This window comes from Parambassis ranga, chromosome 17, assembly GCF_900634625.1.
Source record: "Parambassis ranga chromosome 17, fParRan2.1, whole genome shotgun sequence".
Lineage (NCBI taxonomy): Eukaryota > Metazoa > Chordata > Actinopteri > Ambassidae > Parambassis > Parambassis ranga.
Genome location: NC_041037.1, coordinates 7,130,358 through 7,147,816, shown reverse-complemented (window position 1 = coordinate 7,147,816; position 17,459 = coordinate 7,130,358). Strand labels below are relative to the sequence as shown.

Here is a 17,459-nt window from a genome sequence, read left to right as displayed (position 1 = left end):
TACATTTTTCCTATAAATAATACAGGGATTATTGACTTTAAACATCATGCATAATCACTTAAAAATTCAAAATCATGTCAATATAATTAAAGCTGTATGTCCTTTTTCCTTAGGCCACAAATGATCAATAATCCCATCATTCATAATATAATAAGCACACAGCTTCCACCAATGCATGGCCTCTATTTGAACCTTTTCAAATGTACATTCACACATTTTCTTAAAGCCACAGGCTGTTGTCGTTCAGGCATAATTATACATAACTGCTTTTCCTTATATTAGAGCTACATTTAGACGTTTATTTCAGAAGATTTAAGCTTTAGTACACGTCTCAGAAAGTATGAGACATGCTTCAGATATCTTTATAGCCTGTATCTTTACGAGTGCGTAGAACTTTCACGTGATCTGCAAACATGTAAATACATCATGTTTCAAGTTTTTTGCCTTACTCAATAAGCTTACAGTGATTGCAACCTGCCTTTTTAGATATGTTCACTTTGATATGCAGATCGTACTTTTTTTGTAAATAGCCAAAAGCTGTAAACTATGTTGTATGATGTACAGTGTAAAGTTGGGTTATTGAATATTTTGTAATAAAGACAATATTGGTGTATAAAATATTACAACATGCTTATGAATGTCAGGAAATATGTTCCTTTTTTTTACTACTGAGGTAAAAAACAAGAAGTGTGTGTGAAATTGTGAGTGTGAAAGTTTGCGTTGAAGGGACTTTCCGACCTGAAGCACAATATTTACACAGTACCCCCCACATAGCAAACAATCAGGGTTGACAAATACAACATTTTATGGGCAGTTTTCCCTGTTAGTTCCACTCTATAAATTTTTGTTTCTCACACTTTGGTTAATCAGTCCTAAAACAGTTTTACTGTCGACAACTGAGACAACAACAGGTTTATTGTAGCCTCGCAGCCCATGCACGCCAATGTCACCATGTCCCAAACACTGAGCAAAGGGGCCAAAACTGTTTTCCCAGCGTTGGTGTAGAGTTTGTCTGAGGTTCACTCAGTGTCAGGTCAACAAACAACTGGCTTGCTCAATCAGTTTTTTTTCTCTTTCTCGATTATTCTTCATATATTCTCATATATAATAAAACTATATTCTGTTAAGTTATTTATAATTTAAAAATCAAATGTAATGTTGATCAATCTCAACAGAGTACACAGTGAAGCTAAAATGTGCTGCAGCTCTTATCTTTTTTATAGACAGGTCCTCTGACTCCGAGCTGAAGGTTTACATTAAGCAATGAGGGTAAACCAAGGTAAATAAACTGCTTCTCCTGGTGTCATCAGGGCTAAAAGGGTTAAATAAGTAATTTAGGTCAAGAATTATATTGATTATTTAACCATATTATACTGTGTATTGTATTTTTTTTATTTATTTAGTACAGTACACTACAATCAAGACTGCGAGCAACTTCCCTGAGGCTTTCCTGAGATGTTTTGTTCACTGTGAGGCAAAAAACATACATTTTAAGGTCACAATGACCGTGACCTCTGCTCCTTAAATTCAAATTTTTATTTTTTAAAAATGAATCCCTAGGACACCTAGGCAAACCTAATAACCCTGGCATGGTTGACCCAATGAGGCATATAAATGTGAAAACTCAGCAACAGAAGTCAAATGTTTCACCTCAGGCTCCTGTGAGACTTTTGCACAGGATATATTGCTTTATTTTACATTCACTTGATTTCCTTCCTAGCCCTAGCAGTGCTTTGAAAGTGTCAGAGTGTCCGCTCTGGAAAAGGTCCACTGAGAAGTGTCCACACCTGATTTAAATAATCAGCTAATCAAAGCTTGGCAGCATTCACAGCAGAAACAGCAGCTTCTTTGTATCAGCAGAGCTCTGACATCCAGCTGAATGGAGATTCGTATGCAATGCGTAAGTCAGAATCCTTTGTCTGTTGCTCTCGTACATTATATGCTGTGTTTCTTGTGTTCATTCTGAATTAATATGAATGTAAAATGATGAAACAGAGAAAAAGCCTGGAGGCCATCCAGGAAGAGTCAGAGCTTGAAGATGATAATGACCAAAGAAAACCAGAAGAGGAGGACGAAGAAGAAGAAAAACAACAACAAAAACAACTAGACGAAGAAGAACTAGAAGAAGAAGAAGAAGAAAAAGAAGGCAAAGAACAACAAGAACTAGAAGAAAAACAAGAAGATTTTCCTTTTCAAGTAGATGGGATGACGGGGGGCGTAGAGGCTGAAGATGAAAATGAAGAGGAGGAAGATGATGATCCTTTCGCTTTTACACAACCTCGGCAGCTGTCTCGCTCAAGCATGCAGGAAAATTCCATTCAAATACCATTTACAAACAATCATTGTGAAGAAACTCAGAATGTCTCAGGTCTGAGCACACATGCAGGTAATTTAAGTGATAAAGCGACACCACCTAAGGAGTGGAGTTCCAAAAATGAGAAGTCCAGTGCTGGGAAGCTGAGAATAAAGGTAACAGCATGTCATTCTGTAATTTAAAAATAACTGAAATGGAAAATATGTGAAGCTCTATTGTTTTAAGGTCTCCGAGAATAATAAGAAAACATATTCGCTGCTCAAATCAGTGAAGAGAAAGAAAAGGGAGAATGTAAGTGCTGACTTTTTTAAAATTATGTTTAAAAAAATGAATATGCATCACAGTGTTTTTTTTTCCCTCAACAGCATCCTTCAAGTAGTTCAAAAATGAAATACTTTCCTAAATGGGTAGCAGACCTGATGATCAACATTGAAGAGGCAACAACTCATGAACTTGTGGTTGAGTAACACTAAACCAGGCAGGTTGGACACAACAAGTAATGACTTTACTGGTGAATATTGAATGCAGAGCATATTCATCATGGCAAACATGCCCTGTTTGGGGTTGATAATTTCAGGGGATTAAAGTTCATGTTCAAGTTGCTGGGTTGTTGTTATACATGAATCGACACTATATGGAGGTATTTTGTAATTATATATGTCTGTGTGTATATACGCATTCCTGTTTTATTGATACAGCTGAATGAGTAGAATGCTTTTTAAGAGGCTAAAGCCCTCTTAAAACAAACTCATGCACTCCCATTTGGGGCAGTGTTATTTTTCTCTTTGAGTCAGGTGATCAGCATTTGCTATGTTAGCAGTCAGACCTGACTATGGTGTGATTTGAATAATACTTATTCTTAAGGACTATTACACAAAACAAGATCACTATAAAAGAAGCATTGGAGGTCATTTAAATTCCATGACATTGGACAGTGCATGTCACAGTATCTGGGTCAATAGTAGCAGGTACTAATAGTGCCTTCGTGAATTTTCCTGGGAGGAAAATGACTCCTCCTGCACTCATAACTAATGTTTTCCAAAAAAATGCACTCACTTTTACACCTTCAATCTGTTTGATTCCATCCCTGACTCATTTGTCATTAAAATCTGCTGTTTGTGATGATGGTGGTGAGAAGTGTGATGAGCTGGTAGCTAGCTTCCTTACCATCCTGCCTGCCATTTTAAGGGTGGCTTGCTTAGGTGTGTTTTAATGTAATTGTAAATCTATGTATGAAATTTGCTCATGAAAATGCGCAAATGCAAAACAAGTGGCTGCACTGTCATTGTACAGTGTATTATTTAATTACTGAAGAATGTATATACTTTGGTCTTTAGGACAATTTGACAATTTGAAACTACTGTTTTACATCTATTACTTTTTATATTATACTTTTTATATATTCATATAGAAAGTTTCTTTAAAAAACAATTTAAAAACCTCTTTAGGTCTTACACAATGAAGTCCTGAGAGAGATAGAGTACAGTACACAGCAGGAGTGGTGCTGTGATGCAGATCACGTATTAGGTAAGTCCAGAATCTGCCATTTGCCACAGATAATTATGACAAATACTACACCAATGAAAGAACCAATGACTAGCGTTTTTCTTTAGACAAACATGTTGTGATTCCTGCAGAGAAATGCATAATGTTAGGGTTATGCAATCCTAAAGGGGGAGTGATCTTGTTTATCTGTCTGCCTGATAAGAGAAACCTTCACCAACAAGACTAAAGGAGCAAATAAGATTTTAGCATCAAAACAGTGTCAGCCCATAATCTGTTAGCATGACTTCACAAGATAAATGTTAAACATCAGCCAGTGCAAGCTATTATATCACAGTATATAAATTCTCTGGATTATCTAAAGTTCTATATTTGTCACAGTAATTATTATTCTCAAATGGCACCACTCTTGTTTGCATAACATGAAAGACAAGGATCAGTAATTTTGTCATTCAAAAACAGGGTTGTTTTTGATGTACACTCACTTTATGTTCCAACGTCAATATTGACAACAGACCTTGGGAACCTGGATCTACGCACGTCAAACAGGGTCATCCACCGTTCACTGCAGGTTTGTCAAAAATATTTTATATGTGGGGTCACTGTGTCAATCATTAACCCCTTCTGGAGGCCAGGTTCCAGTATAAATACTGCTGGTTCGGAGAAATCTCCTTAAAAGAAAGGAATACAGTCACATAGAGTAACAGTCCAAACAGCGAAAGAGTTTTACAAGAAGATTGGAGATGCTTGGATTTTATGAGAAGCTGACATTTGTGGCAGCAGTGGTTCTGACTGTCTCAGCCGCAGTGAATTCGTCCCCTGTGGTGGGGCCTGAGCCCATCCGCTGTGCCCCCTGCACGCCACAGAAGCTGAACGACTGCCCTGCCATCCCAGCAGACTGCAAGCAGGTGCTGAGGGAGCCTGGTTGTGGCTGTTGCATGGCCTGTGCTCTGGAGAAAGGGGCTTCCTGTGGTGTTCACACAGCTCAATGTGGTGAGGGTCTCCACTGCACTCCCAGGCCCGGTGAGGCCAGACCACTTCATGCTCTAACCAGAGGACAGGGAGTCTGCACAGAAGAACTGGGCCAAGGTAGCTTTATGTTTTCTCTTTTTTTTAACAAAAAAGGTAGAATGATACTTCTTTTCATTCAAAAGTCTAAAATATGTGATAAAATCTTTACAGAAGAATCTGACGGACTCCTTGACCACGGCTCCCTACACTACCTGTTGGGCCCTAATCTTCCCTTTGAAAACCACGACACTGCTGAGGGTCAAGAAAGTGTCAAGGCCAGGCTCAACGCCATCCGCAACAAACTGGTCCAACAGGTGAGAAAGTCTGATAAACAATTATTTATCAATCATTCCACAAGAGGGAGCACTTGGCTCTGAGAGATTGTGGACATAAGAGATCATCTTTGCAGTGACAATGGGATGTATTTGTTGACATGTGGGTGTGGTTTTTTGCACAGGGTCCTTGTCATGTTGAACTGCACTCAGCGTTGGACATAATAGCAAGCTCTCAGCAGAAACTTGGAGAAAAGTTCACAACTTTCTACCTCCCCAACTGCGACAAGCATGGTTTCTACAAGGCCAAGCAGGTGAGAATTTTGAACATCTCAAACAATTATTTCACCTCCCTAAAGCATCCTAATCTCTAATGCCATTTTCTGCTTCTGTTCCAGTGTGAGTCATCCTTGGTTGGGCCGCCTGCTCGCTGCTGGTGTGTGTCTTCTTGGAATGGGAAGAAGCTCCCAGGATCGGCTGACCTGCTCGGTGACTCAGAGTGTAATCAAGAGGTCACCCACTAATGGAAGGACTCATACAACACTTAGACACAATGTAATGTATAATATTGTTAAATATTATACATTACATTATACAAGTCACCTAAACTGACTTGGAGCAAACCTTTTACAAAACATTTCAAATCAGGAAATTTCCTTTTATTTTAACATAATATATGTATCACAGACTTATTTATTCACTAGCTGTATATTCTTACATGCATTAACAATTTGTCATTTTTAGATTTTTTTATATGTTTGCCTATTTTTTTCATTTGTAAATAGGGCAACACTGTATACATTTGTGTTTCTGACTAAATAACTCCTTTGCTCAAAACCGCACATCTGCAACTCTGCCAAGAGGTTTCAGGATCCTTTTTTTTTATTATTATTCATTCATAACTGGAGCTGTGCTTGGCATGCAAACAACACAGCTGCTCATTCATTCAACCTGTTGACATTGTCTGAATGTATCTCCATTGGCGTTTCCTCCGTGGGTATTGGGGGAAATAGTTAAAGTGCCACAAATATGCGCATGCTGGCCGAGCATAAACATATCAGGGCTCATCCAAGCCACTGTGAGGTTTTGAGATGGGTTGTTCAGCGTTTGTCTACCTCTGCAGGTCCACACTTGGTGAGCTCTTCTCTGCTACAGTTTTCTCATATTAAGCATTTTATTTTAGTATTTATTATTATTATGTGTTCATGCTTTTCTTTGCTGTTGAGTGGACCAAAATTGTGAATGCTCTTAACCAGGAATGCTGCTATTCCATATCATTAAAACTGTGTATATGTATTCAAATTCTGTGGATGTATATCTAATTAAAGTATTATTTTATGTTTCATAGAGGCATACTTTAATCAGTTTAAGAAAAAGAAGAAGAGAAAAAAAAACAACTGGAACATTTTACACTGCCTTTATTAAGTAAAAATAGACCTCTGATGGTTGCATTGTACATGCAAATAGCATATTTACCTAAACCAAGTGCTGGAAACTACACCTGGCTATGCAGAGATGATGGTTAGTGGCCTTTATCTTAAACATTTCAGCTTATGCAACACATCAGTAAGAGCCACACTGCACATAGAAATGTCTCTTTTTCTGTAGCTTGAGATCCAGCATGAAAAAGTTTATAGTGTTTGAGCTGCACAATCCCCATCCAGCTCCCAGAGGAGCAGGAAGCAAGTGGAATTCACACAAATAGAAGTTCATAGTCAAGGCACTGTGGCTCACTCTGAAGGAAATATTCATACATTTTATGGTTGGTGTGAACACACACAATGTCAATAACAAATCACAAGCATACAAATAATGATTACACATCAGCAAGCAGGGAGACATATGAAATGCAATTTAATTGTGCGTAAATAAAGAGGACTCAAAATGTCTCTGTGTAGCAAACTGTGTAGCATATTCTCCCTGCCCCCGGGTTGTCCCGGTTGAGTTGGAGACAAACAGCTTATGAAGAATCCGTCCGTCAAATAAGTAGAGAATGTACAGGCTTTTTCCTCCCGGTAGTTTTCCTCTGTTACCCTTGCTCTGCCTCGAAAAAAAAGGTCCAACAGGCAACAGATAGAAATAGCAAACATCCATGTATCGGCTGAGCCATCTCTTGACCTCTCTTCCAATATCCTCAGTGTCTCCATTTGTTTACAATTCTTCTCGTTCACTCCCCGACCTCCCTCCCTCTCGTCTTGCTCCACTCCTATTGGCTCTCAGAGCTGTAGTACTGGGCGTTTCCTTGCGCCTTCCCATCAAAACCTGGCAAAGGCTGTCCATATTTGTCCACACACCAACAGAAGCCTCGCTTTCTGCCTTTGGATGGACGGCACTGAAAATGAAGGAAGGGGACAAGGTGAAGGGAGAGAAGACAAATGAGGAAGGAGGGGGAGGAGGGAATGTGAGACAGCTGAATGTGCAAATCCAGGTGAATGTGCAGCATTATGGGTAACAAGCCACTTTAGTCAATGAAGTAGAACAGCATAGTTAAGACGCATTAATGGTCAGATTGTGCTGAGTTGACGCAGCCTTGGCTATCCAACGTGCTGTGGTATTTTGAGCTGCTTTTATGGTCTACCTCCTGTTACACACACATATAGAGACCTTTAAGGTAAACAGAAACCTGGTAAAATATTTGCTTAGTCCCATTTGTGAACAACTGTGAACCAAGATCTATTTTCAGAAGCTGGTGGCCAGTACGAATCATCTGTTGCTGATTATACCCCACAGTTCCAAATTATGGGTACTACAAATGACTTACAGAGTCTGTGGAGCTACCCAAGGGCTGTTATTTTACTGCCAATTTTACTAAAGGTCAACCTCCACTCTAGTAAAACATGCAGCCATTCATTTCAAGGGCTAAAGCAACTGTACTGTTGTTCTACACGGGAGTTAGGGCTGATCAGGAGGGAGGGGATCCTTATTATGAGAGGCTGATCTCATCTTAAAAAGAATGATTGTTCAGCTGCAATACAGAAGTATTGTAAATTCTATAGCAGGGACTACAGTATTTAAAAGTTGAGTGCATCTACTTCAAGCATGAAATCATTAGATTTCTTTCCTCTTAAGGCATTTACGGTTAATGAGAGCTGTTGCTGCTTAAACTCATGTTGGTGTCCAAATTTTTAACTGACCTACATGGTACGTCTGCCACTCCTTCAGAGCCTGAGGTCTCAGTGCAGTACACTAAGTCCATTCTACATAAACAAAGACAATGAGCCTGGCATTGCAAGGCTGGTTATGAGATGATTGCAGGTCAAGGAGAACACTTCCATTAAGCAGGAGGGACTGCTATGTAATAAGAAAAGCTGCCTTGGTGATGCAGTGGCGCGGGAGCCCTAAGTGCCTCCATATGAATGCGTCAGAACCACTCATTTATTACAACCCAATCGTGGGTGAAGCATGTGAGCGCAGGGATGGCTGCTGCTCTATTTCTGTGTCTGCCTCTCAAAAGTCCAGCAATTATGGGGCAAGCACATGGGGTGCCGGTGGCCACCTTGACGTCTGTCTCCCTGGGAGGGTTCCCGTTAAACGGCCATCGTCCCAGCCGTCAACCCCGATGGGGTTTGGCCCCTGTGGGTTCCTGTTTCCAAAGCCAGTGGCTAGGGTCTACCTCACTGGTGTGGTGGTGCAATGATGAGGCTCTAATAACTACCAATGAATACAGGAGGACAGCAACAAAATCTGTAATTGGGCTGCAGGAGACCTTAAGTTGTAGCCTGTAGAAGGCAAATGTTGATTTCATTTTCAGAGCATTTGTGATGAAGCAGAAAACATGTATAGACCTTTATGAATAAACTGAATTAGAACACACAAAGCAGATAACGCACTTTTTACCTGTTTTTTCTTATAGAATCCCTTCTTGTCACAGTTTGGTATGCGGAAACCTCTTGGGTTGAGAGTGTGTTTTATCTTCAGGCTGCTGAGAATACTCTCAATTTCTCTTCGACAGGGACCCTGTGAAAACAAATGCATACAATTATCTATACCTTCTTTTAATACTTCAAACTCAAACTCTGAAAAAATAGCAATAGCAAAAGCAATTTCATTCAGCAATATGACCATAACAAAGCTGATTCACGTTGCATCACACACAGCTCTGCTGTAATACCTAAACAATGGTGGCTGCAATACGAAAGAGGTGGCGGATGAGAAGTGAATTCATCTGACTTGTAGAGGATTAACAGTTTGCCAAAGCTGCTTAGAACTCTTACACGTTACACAAAGGACGGGGGATAAAGTGAATTCAAAAAGCCCAAAGAAGGAGCCAAAAGGCTTGTCTCAAATCCAAGTGCTCCAGTCACTAATCAGAGGAGCCAGTCAAAGCCCATTACTCGAGTGTGCTCACTTCTCTGGCCAAAGAGAAGATCAAAATAGCAGCAGGGCTTCCCAACAGGCACTCACATAGGCCAATCCATCATTCGCTGGCTCTCAGTACACCCGGCACGCGGACGCCTTGTGGCCAAACAACCGCCTGACCCAGGTCAGCCGCAGGGCCATGGTACCCACTTGCTGCCATGCCATTCTACTGCTCACAATCCCTGCCAAGCGTCAGCGCTGCTACCAAAAGCATTTCATCACCCGCAGGGGGAGAAAAACACCAAAACACAGAGGAAGAAGAGAAAAACATTCCTCCAGTGTGCTCTGAAGACAGAAAAATATCAGTTGTGGTACTCACATACTCCGGCTCCTGTTTAGTCTCCAGAGAGTTTTGTTGGTCTGTGATCAATGGTCCTGGAAGATCCTCCATTTTAAAGATTTGGGTTCTTTTTTGCGGATCCTGTCTGAGGACTTCTGATTTGGCAGATGGGAAAAAGGGGTGAAGTGGAGGTCTAAGTGGCCCAGCGGGTCTGTGGGTGCTGTATGAGGTCTGAAGACCTGAGCTGGTTGAATTCCTCTCCTCATCCTGAGTCTCAGCATTCTCAGCTAAAGTTTAAAAACACAAAAAAAAATCACTATTTTTTCATATTTTGGTAAGTAATATGTTACTGTGGGCAGTAAAGGCATTCAGAAACACTACATACACAAGCCCAGTATAGACTACTGCTTTAATAGCTACACCCAAATTAGAATATATGCTATCATAGTAATTATGACTTGAAGTTGAGCTTTACATTAATAGAAGTCATGGAGATATGTAGTTGTCAGTTGTGACTGACATCAAAGATCCTGCTCCTGAATCTTATGAACCTTATAAAACCCATTAGGCTAGATGACATGCTTCACCTCACTGAGGTGTCTACAGAGCCCAGGAGACGGATTCAAGGTGCACAGATTTACCTGGCAGTTCATTGACTGGTGGCGTTGGTCTGACGGTTAGACGCCTGTTAGTAGCGTTTACACAAATCCCCCGTCCCTCCAGCAGAGCCTGCAGAGGTTTCGTTTCACCGGGCTGATGTTGGCAGGTTAGTCCGGAGCCACATCTCCCGGTGTACACGCCGCACGGCTGGCCGAAACTCAGCGCGCAAGTCATGCAGCAGCCGCAGCCCGGTTCGCGGACTTTCTCGACACAATCCTTGGGCAAAGGTTTGCACAAAAGCCGAGCTCCGACATCACATGGCTCGCATCTGATAACCGGTCCGCTCGCACCTGACCTGCGGGTGAACGATGCCAGGACAAAAGTCATGCAAAGTGCGCGAAAATAGGAATCCATTGTGTCATGTGAGAGCATGTGAAGTGAGGAAGGGCTCTGTCTGTCCTGCTGGGGTGACTTTTTTCCCACTGGGCAGCTTCTCTCTCATTCACATAAAGCCAACGGACAAAACATCTCAATATATAGACCCCAATGACTGAAGTCACACCCCCGCATAGCTTGTGGTGTACTGATGAATCGCCTCGGCTCCGTTATTCCTTTAGAACAACAGCATGCTAAAAGTTTCACACCAGCAGAATAACATCTGCAGAGTGGATATAAATTATTTACAATATATTTAAGAAAATAAGTCACATATATTTATCAACCTTTCTTTTACCTCACCTGAGCAATTTAGTTGCAAATTGAATCCATCTCTCAGACTATTAAAATCTCACTCAGAGACAAAAATCAGAATATGCAAACAGATTCACAAAAAATTCGTTGTCAAGCATGAAGAGCCCACATAGAAGGAAATCTATGTATTTGCTATGCACATATCCATCAACAGGGGGCGCCAATAGTGTTCATTTGTTATAGGCTATGCATTGCACTTTTTGCAGGATCAATTTTACAATCACACACACACACACACACACACACACACTACACTGAACTTCTTTGTGCTTGCGTTTTTCCTGAAGTTGTGTGTGTGAGTGTGTGTGTGTGTGTGCCCTGATCTACAGTCAGACAAGCAGCTGCAAATGACCCTGCATGACTTGTAGAGTATTATTATCAGTAAATGCAAGAGTGACCGCACAACAACAATGCATCCACACAACAAAAAAAAGTAACTTACTTTGGTAGTTACTTTGCGGAGTAATGTTTTACATATGACACTAATGTTATTATGAAGTATAATGCAATATATATAATAGACAAAACTACCCACAACAGCTTTTTACATAAATTGCACTATGACCACAATCAGCTATCGGATGTTGCTTGTTTAGTGTTTTATCAATTATGATACAATGTACATCATGTTGTGTTGGCAAGTTAAATATAGGTATTATTATGAACTTATCTAAACTAATGTCAAAAATTGATTCACACAAGCAACAAATCAATGACTATACACAAGTATAGGTAAACAAGGCGAACAGGAACAGAGACTGTACAATACAAACAACAGCACCTTTGTCAATACATTTGACAATTAAACCATCAATACACATTATTACTCACTCACTACAAATGTGGATTCACAAAATATATGATCATAATAATAATACTACCAATGTGCCATTATCCTTTTTTAAATAGAACAAATACAATTGACGTTGTCGGCCAGATTAGTGTCAAAATATTCAGCCAGAAATCAATCTACAAAAACTCCCCGGAGAAAATGTAAACACATTCAAGGTAACTTTCTCCATATGGTGTTGTGTCATGCATAGAATGTACCTGCTTCTCACACATACAGTAAAGTCTCTGAACTTGCTGTTTAGACGTGTGACATACTTTGGGCTGTTACAAAGCAGACTTTAAAATAAGGACACATACCACACATGTAAGTGAGAAAATTCCTAAGTAATTACATCTGTAGCCTTTTTAGGTCTACTATTAATTGGTTACAGATGAGAGTGGATAATACACTAGCACAGACTGTCCCGAGTACCTCAATAGAATAACAGCAATAGAGCTGAGGTGTACCATTCCTCTGTGCTTTTGAAATTTCTCGGAAGTCAATGTCAAATCTGTTGCCAACAAGCCCTGGCGTACCGCCGTCTGTTAACAGACAGGTCTACAGCAGAGCAGTGCTCCCTGGAATGCCAAACATTTGTTTCATATGCTGAAAAAAAGCTTGCTGATTTTCCTTCCTTTTCCCCACTCATAGCTCTTTGGAAGGGGCTCTCTCAGCCACCTGTGCATATTCAGCATAGCAGAGGAAAGCAAGAGTAATGTACTGCAGGAATGTCGTCCCGCAGAGCAGCCACTCAATAAAGAGGGAGTGTGAAGAATGTGCCTTTGCTCACACAGGATATTACTGTACATGTGTTTAACATAACCCGTTGTCAAAAGCAACACAGGCCAACTGCAACTACTTGTCAAATCCTTATCCGGAGCAATTTTCCACTATTTTAAGATGATTTGAACAAATCAGATACACTCGCTTCAAGCTTTGAGAGTGGCCTGTGTTGGCTCCAGCAGCCAGACTGTTGCTTGCTATTGCACAGAGCTGTCCACTAAATATAGACTAGCTATTTAATGTCTGCTTCTGGGACTCACACATATTCCTAATTTCATTTTAAATCTAAGTAAAACCTTGGGTTGTCACACTGCCTTTGGTCCAATATAAAAGGACAACTTCAGAGATTCAGGGATTTGTCTGTATAGTTTTGGCTCTAAATACAAAATGTTCAAACCACTGAAAACTTCTAAAAAAGTGTTTAACAGCAACATGTATTTTCCATTGTGGTAATCACTTTTACATTTTTTAAAATGAATAAATTCCAATGAAAGTAGTTCATACATAAGCAGTGAGCTTATTTTCTCTCATTATTTTGATGAATGGCAGATATAATAGTTATTTTGAGAGTCTTTCCAGCTAAGTTTAGGTGCAGTGTAAAGTTAGAGGGAATGATGTTACTGAAGTGAAGATGAAATCACAAGAATATGCAGAACAGATCCAGAAGCACATGTTAACCACAAGGAGGTCTGATAAACATGCCTGGGTTAACCCAGGAGATGGGTGTCTGCATGTGTGTATGCATGCCCTCTTTTCTTTCAACACCAACCAACTTTTTCCCCATTCTGTTTTTTGGAAGGCCTGAATTTGGAAAGGCAGTCCAGTGTGGCTGAAAGGGGAGTGTGTGGGCACAAACAGCATGGAGGAAATTAAGAGAGGAATGAAGCTGATATCACGTGAGAAGTCTGGTGTAGTCACTGTCATTATTTTTGTCTAATGGGTTTATGACCATCCCTCATGCCCATCTGAGAGCTTTTAGAGCAGGTTCTAACCGTAGATGAACTGGATGTAAAGGTCTCTATTATGATTAATACGATAATCTTTTCCCTTTGATTCTGCTGTGACCGGCACGCACACGAAGCTTCAGCGATTATCTGATTATTAGAAGTACTTTGAATGCTGGACAAAATAAAGAGCAAGGAGGCCAAAGGCCACCTTTCATCTAATTCCAGGGTCGGTTAATCATTTTTTGGAGAGGTCTGTTTGTGGAGCTGTCATGGTCCCCATTTCTGGAGGCTTGGCCCCCGAGCCAGTCCAAAGCTGTAATTAGGCCTGAGTAGAGTGGAGGACGGAGAGAGAGGAACTCTCAGCACTCAGCCTGACGGATTGCAGAGTGCTCGGAAGTGGGCTGAGAGTGGCGCCGCTCACTTTGGGCCCCGAATCCCCCCTCACCCAGACATTTCCTACGTCTTGTTTCATCCAGACATATTTGGGACATTTAACATGTATTCACACATGTATGTACATTTCCTCACGTGTAAAACACTGAATTTTTCTCTCTCAAATCTGTCTGCTTTTAGCTACAATTATCTGAATTATATGGAGAGCATGATCCTAATTGGAAAACAAATTGGGTAGTTTTTCATTCTTGCTCCATTTATCTTGTTATCTTTGTGCAGGGGCAACAAATAATTTAAATACAAATGAAACACCCAGCAAAATATATAATTTACTCCTGCACAGTCATGCATCATTTTTTTTTCCACTGACACCAACGCTCCATTACTCACTTGTAAACAAAGAAAAATTACACTTAGTGGAGGAGGGAATATCTTTCGCAGACGTACGCCCCGCAATGCTCCATTTATTTTATAAGTGAAGGTGGTCTGCGGTTTCTTGCCCAAATGGGGAGAAAAGTTATCACTGTTGGGTGTCGGTACAGTTGGTATAAAAAGTTGTTACTGTCTGACCACTTTTCTGGACCAGGAAGCACGTGTGGGCCAAATTACTACAGAAAATTGCAAATTGCACAGGGTTAAATGATAATTGTGTAGCTCCTTAAAAATAGGGAAAATAATTATTTTGAGTGAAAAAAACAATATAAAATACACTTTGGCTAAGATATTGGCCAGCTAATGTTATCATCTAATATTGGACTGTCACATATACTATAGCAGCATGTCTGTGGTCCAATACGCATCGATACAACATTTATTCAATCATTTTTTCCAATAAAAATGCTAACAGAATCCTTGACATACACTACCGTTCAAAAGTTTAGGGTCACTTGGAAATGTCTTTATTGTTTCAAAAAATGTGTTTTTTTTTAATGAAGACAACATTAAAGTAATGAGACATACAGTCTAGACATGGTTAATGTGGTAAATGACTATTCTATTCTATTCTCACAACATTCTAATACCATTATCATACGGGCAATGTGCCAAGCCCATTGTCCAGTATTAATAAAAATGGACATTGTACACTAATTTTTACTTATTGAAAACAATATAGGCATCAGCAAAACCTCAATATATAGCTAAGCTCTAATATATAACATGGAAAAAGGAAACTGACTCTAATGTAACCTTGTAAACCATCTAATGATCATGACACATCTGTTTGCTGAGGTCACACTGCAGACATGTAGAGTTATAAAGGATGCATAATATTTGTTGTTGAACTACTTTTTCTCTGCTAAAACACTGACATAGCATTAAAACAGAAGTTATAGTCTAGTATATCTAGTTTAAAAATGTATCTTTCAATACAATTAGGTGACCAGTTCAGTGGTTCATCTGAACTGTGTGAATTGTCAGTGTACGTAAGGAACTCCAGTCTAATTCTAGTAACACTTCACATCTTTGTTTAAACCATGTCAGAGACACAAATTCACATCACAAAGACCCCCGTTTCAGGGACCATGGCCCTGTGGGGACCCCTTCACATCCACAGTTAGCAACATTATCAAGGAGCAGAGTGGAAGTCAGTAGGCACCAGTGAGCTCTGCAAATTGCTACCTTCCAGTTAATGGTGCAGCCAAGACTGCGTGTCCTTTAAGTTCATGGCACAAAAGCTTTGACACTAAGGTTTGAAATGATTCAGAAAGAAACCTTTTACTGCATCACTCATTAGCAACTAATGATCAACTGTTGGTGTTGGTCATGACCTGAGAAAACCTATGAGGCCCAATATGAAATCCCACACTTTGTGTCACAGTGTCTCTCTCTTTTTTTTTTTTTTAGGTTGTTGGTGTCGGCTAAAAGCCAAACGGGGGCCTCAAATTGTGCACTCATCCCAGAGGGCACTTTCTATTTTTGTTCTCCAACCTTTGTTCTGCCCCAGAGCAAAGAGATGAGTCCTGCCCCTCTAATTAAGTGGCCATAAAAATGCTGCAGAGCAGGGCTGCTCAAAGAATGAGAATGAGTCCTGTCAGCCTAATGAACAGGGCCTTTCACCTCTACATTATCTGCAGAATGAAACTTGAAAAGAATGGTGTAAATCTGTGAAATTTATTGGATAGCTAGTATTTGTTGAGACAAGCATACTGTATGTGACAGGCTTAATCAGTGTCTGAGGGGTCAGGAATGTCATCACAGCTGCAGTGATTATACATAACTGCAGAACAAAGCTAATCAATTCTGTTTGCCTGTTTCTGGTCATATGTTAATTGATAATATATTAAGACATAAAAGTTAGTCTTGTTTGGAAAATTAATGCTGTATTGTAATTATACCTACATACCTTGTACCTAGTTGCAGACACACAGTTATTACCTGTGTGAAATATTGTCTCACCTGACAGGTTCCTTTGTAGTCTAATAACGTTGTTGGCTTTTCTGGACTTTCCCTGGCTTCTTTTATTTCGAGGCCACTCCGCACTAAATAACAGAGGAAGACGGGCTCAGGGCTCTCTGCAGTCGCCACACCTGGGCCCTCGCTTCCTTCCTGCCCTCCCCGGGAATTCTTCACTTTCACCACCTGCAGAAGGACAGTATTGATGGGGGGAGGGTGAAAGGAGGGTCTACCCCATTACACCTTTTCTCCCTCTTAGGCATTTTTCCCCTCTCAGCACCATTACAGAAACCTGTCCAGGCTTGACAACAGGAAAAATAATCTGCTTTTACTGCACTCAACAAGTAAGACAGTGGACATGTGTGTCAGATGTCTGTAAGATAGAAAAGGAGACACAGATCACTTTGGATACACTGGAGTCTCAATAGAAGATGTGGTTGTCCACATTATATAGAAATTGCTAGCATAATATCGCTAAGCAAAAGCTAAAATGGATTTTCACAGGAGAATTAGGACAGAAACCCCCATAGCTTGTGTAAATTCAAAGGTTTTGTGTTGCTAGTGACCTCTGCTGGCTGTGAACTGAAGCTATTAATTTTCATTGCATTTATCAATCAATAGGGAAAGCAGTAAAATACAAAGAATAAAGCAACAAAACCTCACTTATCCAACTGTTTGAAGCCATGCAGGACCTGAGTGTAAGCAGCCCCATCATATTGTATGATCATATTGTTTAAACTCTGGAAGGACTCTAGGAGATTCATAGGCTTTGAAGGTGACCCTGAATTTGAACTCAAGCGGCCATGGCATCTTTACAACAGAAGATTCATTAAGATGATAAAAAATAGTGAAAGGTATGTTTAAAGTTTTGGGAAATATAGCTGCTCTTTTGCTGATACTAGATACCCTTATGTTAGTATGTTAGCAAAGACGGCTATCTTTGATGCTACTAAACGTGAGGCCTATTAGCTTAGCGCAAAGACTAAAAACAGTCGACAAGACTAACCTGACTCTGTTTATA

The 17,459-nt window shown here is 40.2% G+C and overlaps 2 protein-coding genes and 1 long non-coding RNA gene across 3 annotated transcripts; 2 read left to right on the top strand and 1 right to left on the bottom strand.

The window, feature by feature from the left end:
• Positions 1-2,336: 2,336 nt before the first annotated feature.
• Positions 2,337-2,865, top strand: LOC114450380 (uncharacterized). The gene is made up of 3 exons (XR_003672076.1): positions 2,337-2,469; positions 2,540-2,605; positions 2,680-2,865. It is a non-coding gene; the product is annotated as an uncharacterized LOC114450380 (long non-coding RNA).
• Positions 2,866-4,476: 1,611 nt separating this feature from the next.
• On the top strand, positions 4,477-6,402 carry LOC114450077 (insulin-like growth factor-binding protein 1). The gene is made up of 4 exons (XM_028427982.1): positions 4,477-4,906; positions 5,000-5,142; positions 5,286-5,414; positions 5,499-6,402. The coding sequence occupies exons 1-4, from the start codon at positions 4,561-4,563 to the stop codon at positions 5,622-5,624; spliced, it is 744 nt and encodes a 247-aa protein (XP_028283783.1). The 5' UTR covers positions 4,477-4,560; the 3' UTR covers positions 5,625-6,402.
• Positions 6,403-6,841: 439 nt separating this feature from the next.
• Positions 6,842-10,831, bottom strand: LOC114450076 (insulin-like growth factor-binding protein 3). The gene is made up of 4 exons (XM_028427981.1): positions 10,381-10,831; positions 9,779-10,026; positions 8,938-9,057; positions 6,842-7,432 (listed from the first exon to the last, which is right to left on the bottom strand). The coding sequence occupies exons 1-4, from the start codon at positions 10,769-10,771 to the stop codon at positions 7,307-7,309; spliced, it is 885 nt and encodes a 294-aa protein (XP_028283782.1). The 5' UTR covers positions 10,772-10,831; the 3' UTR covers positions 6,842-7,306.
• Positions 10,832-17,459: the final 6,628 nt, after the last annotated feature.